General features: G+C 39.5%; 1 protein-coding gene across 1 annotated transcript in view; it reads left to right on the top strand.

Moving 5' to 3' along the window:
- Positions 1-19,876, top strand: part of ush2a (Usher syndrome 2A (autosomal recessive, mild)) — a 230,540-nt gene that overhangs the window by 2,304 nt on the left and 208,360 nt on the right. The window contains 1 exon segment of the mRNA XM_042488321.1: positions 6,390-6,558. Coding sequence (XP_042344255.1) covers positions 6,390-6,558 — 169 coding nt within the window.

Raw genomic sequence — 19,876 nt, 5'->3', positions numbered from 1 at the left:
AACTTGCATCTTGTGGAATGTTTCCACAGAGGAAAATAGCTTGCTTGATAAGAGAGCACTTATTTTCTCTTTCATTGCTTTTTTTGAAGAAAAGGCTCATACCACATATGATTCCCATACAACTGGTTTGATGAAGTGTAACAGCCAAATCACTAATGGTGTAAACTATTAATTATCAAAAAAATTACAATAAACAACATAAACCACCATGTTCTGAATACACAGATTATAAATTATCCTGACAGAAAGTGAAATTGTGTTTTGGAAAATAAAACGGCAAACTTAACTACACGCCACTCAGTTCAGCACTTGGCATGATGGGATGTGGGCGTTTCTACAATAAGCAGGCATCTGGCTGGAGGGAAATCGCCGGGGAGTTAAGTGCTTCTGTTAAAATTGTGTAGGATGCCAGCAAGCTAACTTGTGTTACAAAGTGGGGATGGTGGTATGATATGGTATGGAAGCTACAACAATGATATAAAATTACCTGCCATAATATCGCTGTGATTATGAATAATGGGGAAGTATATTCTCACACAACTTTTCAGTGGTTATGTCTCTGAGTGCACAGTTGATAGGTGTGTGGTTTGTTTACATGACCTGAGTTCCATTTTGATGAATGCAGTATGAACGGAGAGTGTGCGATGCAACGTGATACGGCTCGATAGTCTGGCGCTCGCTTTCAGTTAGGACACAGTGTTACAGTACATACATTCCACTGTGCATGGATCTCATGTCTATGTCTAAATTATATGTTTTTTCTCCTTTAATTTCCTGTGCATAGAAGCAAAGGCCAGACACATAGAAACTCTGTGTGCATATGCATGACAGCCAGTTTGTGTTTTCTGTGTATGGCAGTTCGTGTAATAATTTTAAAAGTTGAGTCAAGTCAGTGGTCTCAAACTATCCAGATTTTACTTATCACAGCTTGTAATTCATTAGATACACTTCACAGAAATGCTTTGAAAATGTTGTGAAACTAATTCATTAGCCAGGTATAAGATGACTGATAGATAGAGTTTGATCTCTGTGAAAAGAGGAGCCCCAAAGACCCATCGGACCTTTCCAGTTTCACTTGGTAGAGCCAAAAAGAGCAATACTAACATCATATTACACCTGGCAAGCGTTGTTGATATTTCATTGGTGAGACAAGGGAAATGTAAAGGTGAAGAAAATGACAGCTCACATTATCTAGGTAGAAAAATGCTATATCTTGATGAAGGTAAAGTTCTCCATGTGAGAAGATGGAAGAGTGAAAAAAATATGCAATGATACAGATAAAGTGGTTTCAAGTTGTTGATATTATGAGGATGTGCTGTAAGTTTTTAAACCCTTGGGACCTCAGTGAAAGAAAGAAGGAGAGAAAAAGAGAGAAATGGGAAATAACGTTTGTGTTTTGCAAGTTTGAGTCACAATTACTGACGTACCATAACAGAGTAGTCCAACATTATGGTGTGCTACGGATGAAATACTGCTGTCCTGCTGGAACCACACTGCCGCTGTTATGTATGTAGTCAAATGTCTGTTTTGATAACATACCTAATATGATTTTCAAACATTAAAAGTGCATTGAAGTGAAAGCCCTATCATATTGATCTAATAACAAGGAGCAATCGGGTCAGCTCTGGTTAGGTCAGTATCACTATCAGGAAATGTTGGCCAACAAGTGGCTGTCATGTCGTACTCTGACATGTTGTGTGTGAGAGACGGGATGAGAGTGTGCTGGTATTTTGCAAGCAGCCTGGGATGGTGCTGAGTTACACACACTTGGATCAGCTTGCAGTCACACACACACACAGACAAGGCACAAAGACACAAAAAAGAGATCATTTGGCTTTAGTTGGCAACCACATCTCCTCCTCCTACATAACGCGACACTTAAAGTAGATTACTTCAACAACATGCAATGCTTCGTCATGAAACTAAATAAAGGCTAAACATACATGATGAATACGATGAATACTTGCTTTCTTTTTTTGCAGGTTGAGTATTCAGTATTTCCCACACATTCATTTATTTGGGGCAGCCTGCCTCATTTAAAACATCTACTGCCACAAATTGATTTTCTGTTTTTGGAGCTGAATCGTTCACTGAGAGAGCTATTTGGTTATATATTGCACCCCACTGCTGGAGCACAGAGTTGTCTTTGGGCACAAATGGAGCAGCAGAAAGGCAGCCGCAGAGAAAGTAAAGTTTAATTGTAATTTATCCGGGCCAACAAGTTTGCATTCACTCACCTCCACAGATGGAAAACATGAACTCATGAAGACTTCTGCCTGTGCTGCATTCATTGACCCACAAAAATGTCCAAATTAAGATAGGTAGCACAGAATGATTATATAGGGACATTGAATGATTAAAAAGGGACATACACAAGATGAAAAAAAAACGGACAGTTGCTTGCTCATGGCTCATGACCAGTCTTTCCACTAAATTTTAATAAGTCTAAGTTATGGGTCTTTTAGCAATATGCCACTGCCCTTGTCACACCCCATTTTTAGCCAACTGACAGGAGCACAAACACACTTGACCTCTATGCCAATTTTTTTTTAGATTTTTAGGGAAGAAACTCTGGCAGCCCAAGGGTGGGGAAATTGTTTTAGAGCAAGCCATAGAGCTGCTGGTTGCAGATAATAAAAATAAAAAGATAAAAAAAAATAAGGGTGTGAATCTTTCAGTATCTCACGAGTCAATTTGATTTTGATTCTTGGGGTCACCATTCGATTCAGAATCGATTCTCGACTTCCGATTTCCGATTCATAATATAGGAGGTGTAAGTTCAGGATCTACTCCAGTCTGTTTTGCCAGTGGCATATTATGTTATGAAAGCAAAGTGTGTATGAAATTATGGAGGTTTTATTATGTACACGCTTTTTTGTTGTAGGAAACCTTTCTCCCAAGTGTTGGGAATCAGAGAGTTAAAAAAATAAACATTGTAATTATTATAGTTCAAAAAATGGACTCTCTTTTCCAAAAAAGTTCCATCGTATGCCATTATCTGTGCCATTCTGCAAAGCAGCTCCTCTCTGTGATGATGCAGAGGGCCACATCACACTCCTGACACTTCAGAGAGGGGCCTGATTCTCCTGCCTGCTCTGCCTGCAGTGAACACAGTTTACATCCATGTGAGGCCCTGCTGCTTGTTACAGTGTCTCCTGATTGTGTCCCCTTGTCTCATTATTATTATTATTATTGTTATTATTATTATTATTATTATTATTAGTGTTATTAGTGTTATTATTATAGGGACTACCAGAGTTTATTCTAGTGCAGGAGGCGCTACCAATGACACAGAGCCATAGATACAGCAGGATTAGGCAATCACAGTGCCGTTTGCTCCGGATGACGTGTGGCATACGTAAGCGGATACGAAGCGTCGGTCGGTCTTCAGATAGGTGGACAAGACCGAAACAAACCTCTGACCTCTCTCCAAAGGAACCATGGGGGAGCAATATGGCGTTTAGCATCGACACTAATGTACTTTTATCATCGAAATATGGACGGAAGATACCCAATATCGGACCTATTATTATGGGTTTATTGAACAAGGTCCCGTAAAAACACCCGAATTTCAGGGCTAGATAGAGAGGCTTCTGAAAGACCTACGATGCATCGGAGTCACCTCTGAGCGGCACAGCCGGCAGCTTTCACTGGCGAAAACAGTAAGGCGATCCGACAAACGGTCTCAAAATTATTAAAACTCTTCTAAGTGATAAACATTTTAGAGGGTTAAGAATAATCGATGTTTAGGATTTTTGAATCGATTTGAATCGTTAAAAACGAAAATCTAGATTCTTATGTGAATCGATTTTCCCCCACCCCTAATTAAACTGATAACGCAGTACTACAGGAATTGTCTTTTTTCTCTCCACACATTGTACTTGTTTGTCAAAACCTACATGATCCAAAATACAACTTGACCACTTCAGTCGGAGATTTGGTTGTATTTTGCTAGTAATGGTTAACTCAGCCTGGAGCAGAAATAAGGAGTGAGGTCCTGTAAGCTCATTTCTTTCTAGCGCCATACTTCAAGCCTGTAGTATTCCATTTAACAGATGCTGCCTTAAGTGACACCACTTAAGGCATTTAAGAAAAGTCGTGTGAACGCTTAAAATTCATTTACATGTTTGCAGTAGCAGTCCTCAGGTCCTTTTTACTATGATGTATAAAATCAGTTTAATTAATGTAGCTGTTGGCATGAATAACTGCCCTTTTGATGGATTTCTTTTGTGGTAAAATGTTTAAGTGACATTTTAGTAGACTTTTTTTTATTATAATCATAAGTAGTTGGCTCCATGTGGGCAAACAAAGACAGCCATTGCTCAGTGAGAAAATAATTTAATCTTTGTAGATTGATCAAATATCTTAAGTAAACTATTTTTTTTCAAGCTTTCATGAGATGAAGGTCTGTCAACATGCACATATTGCACGTTGTGCTGCAAAGATTAATGTGACTGATAACTTTGGGGTCTGGGGTGACAGGTCTGAAGAAAGCCCTGGAGCAACAGTAGACAGGTTTCACATGTGTTGTGGATTTTGGATGGATTTTCAGTTTAAATGTTGCTGTCAGTTAAATTTAACTCCGAGAAGGAGAATCAGACAGAGATCAAGCCACTCCTTAAAATCTCATGCTGTGATTTTGTTTGTGAAGTTGTCTGTCTGGGGATTCAGATGACAGACAAGTCTTGTTGTCTAGGTTTGCCGAACATGACACCCGTATGGCTGAATGCATCTGAATGGAAGTAATATCTCTCCCCTCTCACTCTCCCTCTGTCTCTCTTTCTGTTGCTGTCGTTGGCCATCAGTCTTTTGTTGTAGAGACGATCATGGCTGCCATCAAAGAAGCCAGATGAAAGGAGGTCTCTATCCTCACCTCTGTCCATCTCTCCTCACCCCTCTCTCTTTGTCTCCCCCTCTCTCTATGATTTCACATCCCTCCCCTCATCTGAACAATGAACAGAGACAGCCACCTGTTCTTGCAAACCGCAGTTTTTACGATACCATAACTTCACTTCCGGATTGTGATTGTTAAGTTACATTTATATTGTTTGAGGATTCTCATTTTGAAATAATATTTGTTTTAGTTACGTTACAAATGAGTATGTCATAATTATCACATATGATGGAAAGCCTTATTGTTGTTGTGCCTTATTTAAAAACAAAAAATCTTGAATTTCTTTGACAGCTTGTATTTTCTCCAACCATCCACTTACTTTGCTTTCGCAACATATTGAATAGATACTTTCTGAAACAGATAAGCCCACAGAAAATTAAATGACTACCACTTTTAAAGTTGATTAATTGTGAAAGTAAAGATAAAAGTAAGCACACGATTCCTAAGCAAGGATGGAACATCTTTGGATTTTGGACTTTTGGTTGGACGCAACATCTTCTGGTATGATCACCTGAAAAATGAATCCCTGTGTTTCCATCACCCTAGAATGAACCGCCAGGTTTCCACAGAAGCTCAGAACGGACCAACCAAAAACTGGCTCTGGATAGGGCCATGTCACGTTTTTGTGTCGGCCACCATATTTAGCAGCCCCTCTGCAATGAGCAGCGTTGGAAAAACAATGATTTTTCTTTTTTAACGTGTAACATTTTTATTCAGTGTTTTTACCATTTTCACCATGGGATCCGTTTGTTTTGGAGAGAAGAGACCTTGGCAGATAATTCGACTCTCTGTAAAAAAACAACTCTCTAACAATGAACACTGAAAGAATTCTAACTTGGAGAAGTTTTAGCTGGCTGAATCTGCAATACTCATTGATAACATAGATGCCACTGAACCCCCCTAAATTTTACACACTGGACCTTTAAAGCACTTCAACATCAAGCTGTTTCAATCCAGTAAATGAGTTCTTTACTTGTCAATAACCAACATTTTTCTTGCACTCATATCTCTGTCTGTGTTTCTCTTTGTCCCTCCCTACAGGCACACACACACACCCACACACACACACACACATATAGACATGCACATGCACATGCAGACATACATACATATGGTCTCTTTCTCATGCATAGATCTATCTGTGATTTATAGGGTATGTGTCTCTGGGTTCATAAAAGTCATGATTTCCCATAAAATGTCAGTGATGGTGGTTAATATGACACGTGGAGGGTGTGTGTCTGTGTCTGCACCCAGTGTCACAGCTCAAACCTAGCAGTCATGTAAAATATTGATATTCCATGTGTAAATGTCAGAATGAGGGACTGTGTGTGTGAATGTGTGTAGTGGGGCTCAACTCCATGCGTTTTAGAGTCCACTCTTCCTTCCTTCTAAGTTAAGTTATAGTAATTTAGCAATGCCAGATATTTCAGTGGACTGTCTGGGCTGCATTTTGCTGCTGAAATAATTGTTCTGCATGTGTTTTTGTTTCCCTCAGGATGCTGCTGGAAAAGAGCTCAGGGGAGAGGCTGTTTTTCTCTGTGACAGTGTCCGAGGAGGCGGTTACTCTGCGGTATGGTCTGTCCAGCAGTCAGACTCCTCTGACCATCAGCTTTGGAACAAAGGGGAGGCTGACACTGGAGAGGTGGACGCACCTTGTTTTGCAGGTAAAAAAAATCTCAAGGGTTTAGGGATCCTGATGGTAGCATAAGAGACAACTGTTTAAAATGATGCAATAGCCAGTTACTAAGATTATGAGCATGTGTGATAATGTGCATCCATAGCTGAGTTTGTGTGCATGAAATGCAATCAGTCTGCCTCGAAACACCATTAGGTTTGGACTTAACTGTTGTCATTAGAGTTGTGAGAGCAGAATGGTCTCTGTTTATCACAGACATGCTGCCTTTCTGTCTTCTTCACTGTCTGTGTTTCTCTTTCATTCTTGGTCCATCTTTTTCTCTTTTTCTCTATGAGTTTGTGGTAATTATACTGGCAAACATCTGCTTTGGCACAGCTGCTGGGGCCAGGGGCACACACATTACATCAGACACGCATACACAGACAGACAATGCCTCGCATTTTCAGCACATCATTTCAAAAACGTCTGTGTCCTGTATGGAAAAATAATTTCAAAACCCATGGAGCTCTTCAGAGTCCACTTTTCATAAATGTGATCTATTTAGGGCTGCAGTTATTTCTATGGTTTACTATGTAAATCACAGAAGTTGGCATAGTCCTTTTGTGAGGGTGTTCAATTTTGTTACTGGATATGATTTAATTTTTTTAGTGGATAACACCATACTTTGCTATTTCTGTATTAAGGATTGTTGCGGCACATGGGTTAAGTCCCTGTAAATACAAGAGGAAGATTTAAATTTCCTAATTGAATTACATACACTACTTTAACACTTACTGAAGTACTTTAAGTAATACAGTGATGTATGCATTTATTTTCTTTCTTTGGTGTTTTTTCCCTTTAATTCTCAGGAACAATTTAGCCTAAGTGGTTCATGAACTAGAAATTTTAGAAGACATCAGACGTTACAAATACAGGGCTGTCATGGACCAAAAAGGCTTTCAATAGCTCTGATCGGTCTGAAAAGGCAGTTGCTGAAGTGGAGAGAGTCTCGAGGCCCCGAATGAATCCCTCTGTGTGTGTGTGTGTGTGTGTGTGTGTGTGTGTGTGTGTGTGTGTGTGTGTGTGTGTGTGTGTGTGTGTGTGTGTGTGTGTGTGTTTTTCTGGTCTGCTGAAGAGTATCATTTTACAGATTACTCTACTGGACAATCTTTCTCTTTCAGCATCTCTGAATAACTCCAGGGCTACCTGGGTAGAAAACATGGTCACCATGACAAGTATAAGTGCCTCTTACTTAAGTTGTTTGTCCACTTTTTAACCGTGTAATCTTTTGGCCCAAATTTTATTTTACTTGGCAAGAATTTTATTAGGCTTTATTGCATTTTATCCAACACGTTCTGTAACCTCTTTTATTGCCCCTTTGATAGTGAATATTTTTTTCAAAAGTAATATTTTATATAAAAAATTCTCAAATAAAATAGAATCAGACTCAGGCACCAGTTGGATATTATGCCCAGGCCAAAATTTTTACTTAGCAACATGCAGCTCTACACAATCATGAATCAACTCTCCTGTGCTGGTTTTCCAGTGTTGAGCAGCTGTTTGTGCACCAGAATTTTATTACAGCACATCACTCCATGATAAGCTACAACTTGTTATTTTCACATTGTTTTGTTTCCTTTTGGAAAAATGAACTAGACACACAGGTTTTGATATTAAGATTTAGGGGTTTTGGTACGTATATTTCTGAACTTTAGAGAGACCCAGACTGGTTGTTTTGTCCCTGTTTTTATGCTAAGCTAAGTTAAGGGCTTCCAGCCTCTAGCTCCAAACTCAACACAGTCATTAGAGTGGTGAGCAGGAAAGCGCAGAAGGGAATTTCACAGAATGTCAAACAAGACACTAAAATATTGTTTGGGCCCTTTCTTGATAAATGGCCTATTGCAAATAGGTGACCTTTGTAATAATCTTGGTATCATAAAGGCGAGGAAGTTAAACATGTTGACCAATACCTTAAATAATGCGCACGGCCAGAAAACCTGACGTGACACAGTTTACTGGCTGGCTGACTGGTGTTGATGGCTGGTGCAGTAATTTGAAAGTCCAGTGTGTTGTTGGCTAAAAGTAGTGTTGCTTATGGCTCAGTTGTTGGCGAGTGCGTGTTGTGTGTACAGTATGTGTGAATGCCCTGTAGGGATCAGGTTTCTATAAATGTCTACTGTATGTACAGTATCTATGTGTGATGCAAATGTCCATGTAGGCATGGAAAAGTGTAAGGCTTGCAGGTATTTTGCTAAAAATGTGTTGCGTTGGTGTGTGGCTTGGAGGTGTTTTGAAACTTAGTGTGTTTATTCTTGTGAATCAGTTGGCTTTTCATTTAATGGTATTGTGATGTGATCTCTTTTGACCATTCAGGAGGAATAACATAATCATCCTTGACACTCAAACACCATTCGCCGACTTCCATTCTTGTGCATGCACACACTCTTATCAACTCACACACTCGGTCATACACACAGATGCACACTCACAGTTCAGCGGTAATTTGTAGCCGACTTGCCAGCCACAATACAGACATTACCCTATGAAGGAGCTGGGTGATTTAGAAAGCTTTCCTGCACACATACTGCACACACACACACACACATACTGCACATACACACATACTGCACATACACACATACTGCACACACACACACACACACACACACACACACACACACACCAGTCATCTGTCGGTTAGAAAAGATCAAAACACCAAAAAAGACAGTCGAAAGGAATACGGGTTTCCAAGTGCCAGGAGCAATTCCCACACACTGACACATACTCACGCACACATGTATACACACGGCGCCAGGAGCAAGGGGCTGTAGGGATGCTGGTGCTCCCTAGGTAGTTGTCTTATCTGATTATGGTAACGATGTTGAGAATAGTGGAGGAAAAGGTAGCCTGGGGGAGGGAGGGACTGAGAGAGGAGAGGAGATGGGTAAAGTGAGGGAGGAGGCTCAGTGTTGTTAAGTGATGTTTATGAAGACAGTTTACTGTGAGATTCACGTTCCCATATATTATATGCAGAATTTATTGTCCCTAGTTCTCCTTATATGTAGAGAATCCCTACAGCTTTGGATAAGGAAGGGATAGGTACATCTAATTAACATAACTTGTTCTGCTCATTTTTTAATTTTTTTTTTTTCAAATCAAGTCCCTAACACACTGTTATTGTATGAGGACGCCACTGGGCATTGATGCCTAGGACAATAGCTTACAGTGGTTGGATTGGGAAAATAAAGCATGCAGTCTGTACATCCTATCTTCACATTAAAGTGGAAATAAAGTTTTATAATGAAACTTATCATTATGAAGTAAATATTGATTGTGCAATTTAATGGAGAATACAGAGTAAAGTCACCATCAGCATTTAGACTGGTTCCATATGAGCCTTGCTTTCAACGTGCAATTGTGTCTGCCATCGGGTACGATCTCCCGGAAAATGAGGGATCAATTTACGGCACAAAGGAAGTGCGTTAACCATTGTGCAACCAAAACAGGAAGTCGATACTGCTTTTGTTTTCCCCGGTAACTAACTAAAAAAAACAAACTTTCAGCTTTAAGTGCCTCCTCGTGCTGCTTGCAGTTGTAGCATAGTGTAAATAAATGACACTCCTATTGCAACGAATCAAAAAATACACTGACCTCTGAAAAAAAATGCTTTGGTGGACATTACCCAGAAGTGGTGGATACAGGAGTAGAGGTCCTGTTATCTGTACATATTTGTGTGTCATTGTTTATGCTCTCTTGTCACCTTATCAACATGACACATATTTTTGTGTTGTAGCAGTACAGTGGTTGCTGTGGTTCTGGTGAGGGGCGGGCAGGAGAGCAGTAGTGGGAGACACTTAAGTGGGAGGGCAGGGACAAAATGTTTGATTGGTTGCATCATTGTGTTAGCTCTTAATAATTTTTTGAATCAACTTGAGGATATTTCTTATTTTTGTTTATGCTTCTACATTGTATTGACCTGCACTTTGTGCTATTGTGTTGCTATAGTGAAGGGGGAAGAAACCGAGAAAAGCTGAGTTGAACATGTACTGTAAGTCAGGGAGTTATGGTAATTCTAGATGAAGGTTTCAGTATAAAGAGAAATGTGGAGATGAAGAGAAAGAAGAAGCAAAAAGAGACTGCTAAAGATGGAAAGAAGAGAAAGGATGAGAGTTTGCGATTTAAATAGCTTTGGAGTACTATCTTTTGGAGTACCAGTGATTGACTGTGTGCCTGGAGGACCCCCAGAGGGGTCCGTCTGTTAGTGCCTGAGCAAATCAGCATTATCGGATGAGGCAGTGGCAGGGACAACCAGTCACACTGGTCCCATCACGACCCGACACGGTAGCATGAATGTTTAACACTCATGCATACGCACATGTGCACACACTCTCTGTCTTACTCTTGAGCACATGAACACACTAGTGATGTATGCACTGCCTCCACATACACACATCATCACAGAGAGAAATGTCTGGTCGCCTCTTTCTGAGGACTCTTACCTGTTGCTTAAGACAGAGAAAGAAGAGGAGAAACAGAAAAGATGACAAAAAGAGGGTAAATGGATCAGTGTCACAGTGTGTTAGGGTTAAATCAAGATTACATAGACACACACACAACTATCTTTGTATTTATTGGAGGGAGTGATCTGGTTGTTCCTATCTAATCTACAGTTGTTCTCTAGACCCTGACAGCTCATCTGCTTCACTTCTCTGCTCTCAGACAGTTTGGCTGCTAAAACTTCTACTGAATGCCATAATAAGCTTAATGAATGTTTTCACGCACAATTGCACTGAAGGACTCCGGCCTGTCTGTATGTCTGTATAAGGATCGGTCTGGTCTCAGCAGAAGACAACTAATTTGCACCAACTAATTTCACACAGTCTTACCATCTTGCCGTCTTTCTTGTATAAATGCATGTGCACTTGCTTCATCCCCACTCTGTGTGAGACTGGTTTTGTCTTTCCATTTCCTTCCTCTGCCTTTCTCTTCTCTGTTCTTGGTCTGTCTCGCCTGCGTGCTCTGTCCTTCCCATGCTCCTCTACCCCCCTCTGCATCCCTCTTTCTTACTCCGGTGTTTGCTTCCAGCTGAATGTGATGTTTCTGTTCCATAACGCATGCCTCTTTTGTAGACGCGTAAGTCCACTGCACAGTGGTAATATGCGACGACTTGGGATGAGAATGTGTTGGAATAGTTCAGTACAAAGCGAGTTTGTGGTCAAGCAAGAGAGATAAGCAGAGGATAAGCTGAGAGCAGGCTTGTCAGCGATTATATCAGAGGAGAAATTAGCAATAAAGTTGTCAAGTGGTACGAGGTATTGATCATACATTTATATACTGTAATCTCCCATCCCTGAAAATTAGGGCTCCAAAGAAAGGCAGTTTGAACATTGCTTTGCTGCTTTTTGGCCACAAGCTTAAATTGTGACAAACACAGATAAACTCACACACACACACACACACACACACACACATACACACACAGGATCACAGCACACTGTCCCACAACGTTATCCCAAAGCTTTTTTCTCTGTACCACTTAGTGTGTGTGTGTGTGTGTGTGTGTGTGTGTGTGTGTGTGTGTGTGTTTTATACATGTGAATGTGCATACACTATGTGTTCATGGAAGCACTTTTTATCCATGTTTCTGTAGGCTCTATGTGTGTGTGTACATGCATGTATGTGCACTAAATATACAGAGTATTTATGTGTGTGTATATGTGGTTGTGTGTATGTGTGTGAAGGTGAGGCAAGGTTGTTATGTAGGGGTGAAGCGGACACCTCTATGGTAGCCCTCTGCCTGCTGGCACAGGAGGCAAAAGGGCACAAGACTGGCATCAATTACATAGTGAGAGAGAGAGGGAGAGAAAGGTGTGTGCATTTGTGGTGAGATTTTTTGTATTAGATCCATCAATTTATTTATTTATATTTTTACATCTGTGTCTCATGTCAGCGTGCAGTCTGGTCCAGCTTAATAGTGAGAGCAAGGCACTAACATGGCCGGGGTTAGGGGTTTCCTTCGCATAGGAGCTGTGAGATATTAGTGCTAAAAATGTATGCATCAACGGTGCAGCAAGGTGCTTTGGATAAAATGATCCACCAAAGAGTATATGTTATGCTAACCTGCCCTGTATCGAAATACCCACGCTAAAGCAGAAGTTGCATGTCAGAGGTGAGTAAGCCTAGTAAGAACAAAAGAAATCCCCAAAAAATAATATTATAGACAGAAGATGCCCAGCAGTGGATATCAAATTAGTGTTCTGCCTATCTGCGTGTTTAACACCAGACCAGACTGAACCTGACTTGTACTTCCAAATATAAGACTCATACCAAGATTGACATCTTAAGTGTCGGTTGGGATTTGTTTGCTTCTGTCTTTTTACTGTATTTCTGCTTACAACATATTACTGTACATACATGGATGCAGACCACTGGAACAGAGATAAGGATGCAATGATGTGTTCCACCTATAATCTCCTCCACTATACACTGATACTGACACTTTTAAATGGCCATGTTGTGTCCGATTCGCCTTAAGTACAGCTTCTTTATAAAAGTCATTCATAAAGTTATGCTATTGTTTCCACCAAAAGTTAAATGACTTCAGTGATGTCTTTACCTTCTTTGAAATTGTTTCATGTAATTTCTACATAGTGACAAATCTGCATAGGTATATTGTACTTTTTCACTAAACCACTAAAAATATTGGTTTATCATATCAGCAGAAATTAGAATGTTGGCAAATACTGATATTGCATTTTAAAGCCAATATCAGCCGATACTAATGACTTGCCAATATTATTGTGCACCCCTAATATAAATTAACAATAAAAATCAGGCGCACGGTTGACAGCAGACATTTAACACCTTCTGGACAGCACGGGAAAAACAAACAGTCTGACGAAATAGCCGCATGGCGAAACAAAACATGCAAGATATTATGTTGCAATGGTGATACCATATTGTTACAAAAAAATGTAATATGATACCGAATAAAATTCTTTCCTCTTTGTAAATTTTTTTTAGTAATGTCCAGTAATTGTCAAGATCAACCATTGTTTTCTCCTTCTGTAAAGGAGCTTTGTAACATTAAAAGGTATATTCCATCTTGAATATGGCAAAAGTTACATTTTTTTCACTTAGAACACCTATGTTGTCTACTGTTAAAAAAAATGGTATTTTCTGCAGCCCCCCCCCCCCGCCAGTTTCACCATCCTGCTCTTTTTCACTAACATGATATCCAGTTGCTGTCTACTGTCTCTCTGATTTCATGTGAACACAGTATTAATATGAGAAAAACTTCTTAATGATTTACAATTGAGAATAATCAAAGCTGAACCTGGCCCGAGTCAGAGACATGTAGCAACAACATGGCCAAAACCCACACAAAACCTGGTACTTTGTCAGGACCTGTCAGATAGCAGAAGTCAGAAGTGTGGTGCATCTAAACCTTGTTACTACTTACTTATTTCTGCCTGTCTCTCTCCTTTTGCAGTGTGATACCGTGTGTGCTCCTCCCTCCTGCTCTCATAGACGTCTCTCTTTTGTTAAATGGGACCCATCTTTGCTTTTTGCTCAGAAAGAAAAAGTCTTAGAGACTTATGGTCTTTATTAAAAGGTTGATGTGTCACCTTATAAATGTCCCCTCTCTCTCTTTTTCTCTCTTTATCTTTTCTCTCCTTTTTTTTCTTGAGAATGATTTTGTGTTTCTCCGTTTCTCTCTCTCCTTCTCTGCCTCATCTATCTCTCATTCTCTCCCCCCTTTCATTGTCTCTCCCCCTCCACCTTCTTTGTCCTTCCCTCTTTCCCTCTCATTCTCCTTACTCACACACTCCCTCTCTCTCCCTCTCCATCTCCCTGGGGACAATTTTCTTTTCTTAAATAAACTGTCATAGCTAGTGTTAAAATATGGGCCTTACATGGGGCGAGCGCGGCAAGGCAAAGGCATGGGGCCCTGGGCTGGTATAAAACATGGATAATATGCTGTGAGAGGTAATTGTATCTTTTAGCGCTGAGATGAGTAGAACAAATGTGTCTCCTCTCCATCCTCTCTCCCTCTCTTCCTCTCCCTTTATTCCCTTTCCTCCTCTCCTCCTCTTCCTATCTCTTTCTTTACACACTGCGGCCGTGCTAATATGATAGAGAGAATATTGGCTGTACATCAGAGCTGCTAACAGTTCATAGTGGGTAAAGGCAAGTATATAGGGGTGAGAGAGGAGTAAAAAGGGTGGGAGAGGCTTGGAGGGTGAATAACAAGGAAAGAGATAACAGGAGAGAGAGAGAGTGAGAGGAAGCGACAGGGAAAGGTGACAATATGCCCGGGGACGCAAAAGTGGAGAGCTGGAGATGCATAAAGTCACATTACACTTTTTGATTTCACTCACTGTGGTTCATATTTGGAGGACAGGAATATCTGGAAATGTCAGCAAACTGTTTTTCAAAATCATTTTAAGATTAAGATCCAATGTGTCCAATTTTAAGCAAAGATGCATGAATGGGAATTTATATGAATAAGTTTTATTCTGACAATTCTATGAAATTATAGCTGATAAATAATGCCGATAATACAGATAAGCCAGACTGCTTTCCTTGACTCAACAAGGGCAGCATCTTTGAACCCTGCTACAGTAGGTGGTGGTGCATCTTTAAAATTGGTTTGAAAGCTGCCAATAAACAGAAAAGCAGAAGAAGAGGAGCAAGCAAAATGCTCTTTGACAACAAAGTATATTTGGGAAGTGTGGTTTACTTTTAAACTCAAAATAAACCTTCTGAGATGCATAGTTATAAGAAATATAAAGATCTTTATTCAAAGACCTGAGTTAGTTTGCAGAGTAAGTGGGGCATGCCACATTTGATAGACAGTGATGTGATTTTTTTATAGGGGCCGATCCTTTTCCACACAACAATCAAAATAGACATTCACTCTTCCTGATTTTTTACCATCTCCTAAAATCAATCAACCAATCTCAGTAATAGCACCTCATTTGTTCTACAAACAGAACTCTAGGTGTCCTCGTCCCTGGATGACATCAGGATAAAACGCTGGTGTGTCACAGTGACCCAAAATGTCATTAACCTAGCTGAGTCATACACCGGATAAGACAAGAATTAAAATAAATAGTAAAAATATGCAATTAATAATGACATAGCTATTAATTTTCCACCATATACATTTTGAAAAACACTTAAACAGAAAAAAAGAACATTTTAAAGAATCAGAACTGCTTTTTGTTGTTGTTGTGTTAACAATAGTGTTCACAGTTAGTTTTGGTTAGGTCAGGGCTATGGAATATTAAATCATCCATTTTTTCTGTAGCTTCAGAAGCTACAGGTAATACACTTCTTTTAAAATGCAAAAATATAAAATCATCATTTAGCATATCCATATGGGCCATGAGAAGCAGATATTTATTGGATATAAAAAAAAATCTATAGCACTATCTGTCAAGCTGAGATTGTGTTAACCATAAGATGATTTAAGAAAAGTTGGCCTGAATCTTACTTTGATTTCTAGCATGCTGAACATTACTTACAAACACTTTTGACCAAAAGAAGTTCTTATTTTCCCTGGGTGCAAATGAAGAAAACAAACTTTATTTAGTCATTAAATGATCTAACTTAGTTAAATAAATAAATAAATGCTTAAACAGAGGCTGTGCAGTTTCTCAGTTGAGCTACTGATAATCAAGTTTTGAACAAGAAAGCAAAATTAAAGATTTCAATAGCACCAATGGAAATGGAAATAATAACTGCACGAGGGAAACATAATAGGGATGTGCAACAACTATTTGCAAAAAAGGTATACAACATTTGAGATTCATTGAGTAAATTGATTTTTTTTCCCACCCCTAGATTTTCTCCCTCCTTTTTTCCATCTTGCTCTTGTTGTATATTTTCCAAATACCCCTCTTTCTGTGCTACTCTCTTTTCCATATATTCTGCTTTTCTTCTATCAGTAATGGTGTCTTTTTCTCATTCACTAATCTCACTCCACCCTCTCTCCATCATGTCTCACTTACTTTCTCTTTCTTGCTTCCTTTCTCACTCTTTTTCTGACTCTCCCCCAATGACAGCGTCCCTGGCTGTGGAATGAGGTGTGTTATCAGTGAGTGGGATGTCAGTCACAGGGCAACGCATCCGTAGGAGAGCGGCTGTGTGGAAGGAGTTTGGTGAGGTGGGATGTGTGGGGGCAGAGGCGGGGGGTCAGGGATTAGACGAGGTTAAAAGGAAAGGAAGAGATAGGTTAGGAAGAACAGACAAGCATGAGAGGAGCAACAAGTGAGGGGAAGGTCTGAGAAAAGAAAACAAAAGATGGCTGAGCAGAGTTCGAGAGAAGAGGGTGGAGATGTGGGGATGAAAGGAGAGGAGAACAGGAACTGAGCAGAGGATGTTAGAGGAGAAGTTGAGGGAAGGTTGACTGATGTAGCCAAAAATCAAAAGTTTGTCTCAGAGGGCTTTACAATCTCTACCCTCAAAGCTTTGCAGCTCATTTAAAAAAAATGGGGCAGTTGTTCTGGCATACATTTGAATGAATGTACATGCGTGTATTTCTTTGCTGCAAGTTCTAAAGTTAGAAATGAATCCTTTGAAACCTGAACAAATGGGTTTGATTTCCTTTAAAAGCATGGGTATAACACAGTGAGCATCTTAAACAGGAAATGGCTCAAAATTTAGCAAGAAATTAGAAAAAAGTTACAATAAAATTATTTGAAAATAAGATAACAACATAAAAAAGTAAAAAACAAACAAACCAACCCAAAAAACAAACGTGATGAAAATTAAAAAATAAATATATTTAGGTTTTTGTTCTGTAACATAGATTTGAATATTAAACATTTAATCATAATAATTACAAATATTGTTTTTTTCTTTTTCTGTTTTGATAATAGTCATTGATAATCCTCCCCCTTTTAGTAATTTCTGACAAATAGTGGGACATTTCTTGCCAAGTTTGTCATTGCCTTTCTCCCCCATCTTTTTAAAAGAAACCAAACCATTTTGCTCAGGTTTTAAAGTGTTAAATACATTCTAAAAGGTGTTTGAACGCAGCACAAATAAACTGATGTCCATCCAGGTTTCAAAGGGTTAATTGCCATATCAAGTGCTTGACAGTAATAATTGTAAGTGACTACAGTTGTTCACTTTGGGATGGGTGAGAAGGATGGGTTGATTTTTGTTCTGTTCTCTCACTTCTGTTTTTGTGGTTTTTCTTTGTGTGTCTTTGCCTGTTTTTGGCTATGTGTATGTTCACTTCCGATATAAGAGCGAGTGGTTTAAATCTGTTCCATTGTGTAGAGCAGGAGAGCTGATCAAAAGGAGGTGAACTGAGTGGACGAGAAATGGGGGGAATAGGATCCTTTGTGAGAAAGGTCAAACAGGGCACAGCAGTGTGTAAACTGGTGTTTTGCATTCGCACACAGACATATAGAACATTAAGCCGCTGCATAGAGCCCTCTGCTGCTTTGCTTTTAATGGGCTAATCGGACAGCAGTAAAATATGGATCTAAAATATGTTTTCAGTATTAGTCATCCTCAAGATCCTTCTCACCTACTTTGACCTCAGACTGTCATCTGCAGCTAAAATACCCCCTCTCCGTTTGTAAATGAAATGTTATTTGAAAGTCTGATACTGTGTGCAACCTGTCAGATGTTGGGATAACACCTGGCTGTTTAGAATAATGGGAATTAGTCAGGTGAATTCCTGTGTGTTGTGGTTAACCTGTCCTTGACCATGATGAATTGAAAAGCTTCAGTCTCGTCTGCAAGTGCAGTATGACAGCAGTCTGTCTGAAACGCTGTTATATTTTGATTATAGCAACAAAGAGTTGCTTCAAAAACTCAATTTGAGAGTAAATAACAGCTTACAGTCTGCTGCAACCAGACATGAGTTTTATGTGTATATGAAAGCCATATGCTTGCTTACATTACTAAGTATTTAAAGGGATAGTTTGTTTTTTTTTTGAAGGGGGACAGCAAAAAAATATTATAGCCACCTAAAAAAAATCAATAACAGTTTAAAAATGACATTATATATAGAGTGTTTTTAGTGCTTTATGTCACTGTCAGACAGCTCTGTCTGATTGGGAACTGAAACTGTGCTCTCTTCACACCACCAGACTCCTGACAAAAACTGCAATTTTACCTCGCAGATCACAAGAGTTGGCTTGTTTGTTTGTGTTATTGTGCAACTTTGGTGACTCTGAACTAACCCTTTAAAATGTTCAAAACTCACTTCAAAAACATCCAGACTATTCTTTTAATATTCAAAAGGCACAGACCTGCATTTTGTGTTTTGATTGGTCATTTATAAAACTACAGATAAATAATTTTCCATTCAAATACAGAAGTTAGCTCTTGGCAAATCTTTTGTGTTCTCAGTGGTAAAATGAAGGTGAGTGAGTGATTGGATCAAGTTAATGGAAAATCACCCAGGTCATCAGGAAGTGTTGCTGCCACACACAGACACCTAATTCCTCTCCTCACCTATCCTTGCGGTTAGCTGTTGGCTGGCTACCTTTGTACAAACTGTCCTACATTTTATAGAACATAAGCAAACGCTGATTGAGAAGGCCATCATAAATTTATCATCTTCACATAATGCTGAGTCCTGGTGTGAGATTACAGAGATCTAAAAACTGACTTTTCCTTTTTTACTTATGCAGAGCAATACATTTTAAATCTGCAAAGTGGAGGCAGCTGTTAATTATTGTTCCATAAGTAAAAGCTTGATATTACATGGCTATATTGTTGATTTAATATTTTTATATGACTGGAACAGCAAACCTGGACTAATTTTAATTGTATTTTCTCTACCACCTCTTACTTTTGTGGTCCAAAGCTACAAAGTGAGCTTAGAAGAGACACTGCTGTCCACACTGTGTACTGAGCCATGGCTTGGCAAGAGTGTGAAAATCGAGAAGAGCTTTAGTCAAAATGCCAGTCTACAGATCACTAAAAGCTTTCCACTCAGGGTTTCCCTGGGCTTTTAGACAGGCTTAGGTGGTAACATTGCCAGTGTGGTGGGTTTTTTGAAGGGAAAGGGTGCTTGAAACTCCCTAAGAGCACAGAAACCTTTAAAGAATATGGTTTAATAAGGAAAGGATAATAACTTGGAAAAATGTAATGTAAAAATGCGGTTGATCGATGTTGTTAGTTAAAGTCTTGGCTTTGCAGGAATGTTGCAGGAGAAAACCGCATGCGAGTAGGCCATGTACTAATGGAGCCATGAATAGTGGCAGTGACCACAGGTGGTCCAGGGGTTAGATTCAATATCCGAGCTGGCCCAGGATTGAACCCTGCTGAACCCATCTCTCCTTCCATTTTCAGTTTCAGTCTTAATGTGACAGAGTTTATGTTTTCAGGAAAGAAGA

Source organism: Plectropomus leopardus, chromosome 1 (assembly GCF_008729295.1).
Source record: "Plectropomus leopardus isolate mb chromosome 1, YSFRI_Pleo_2.0, whole genome shotgun sequence".
NCBI classification, from domain to species: Eukaryota; Metazoa; Chordata; class Actinopteri; order Perciformes; family Serranidae; genus Plectropomus; species Plectropomus leopardus.
The sequence above is the reverse complement of the archived record's forward strand: the minus strand, read 5'-3'. Positions and strand labels throughout refer to the sequence as shown.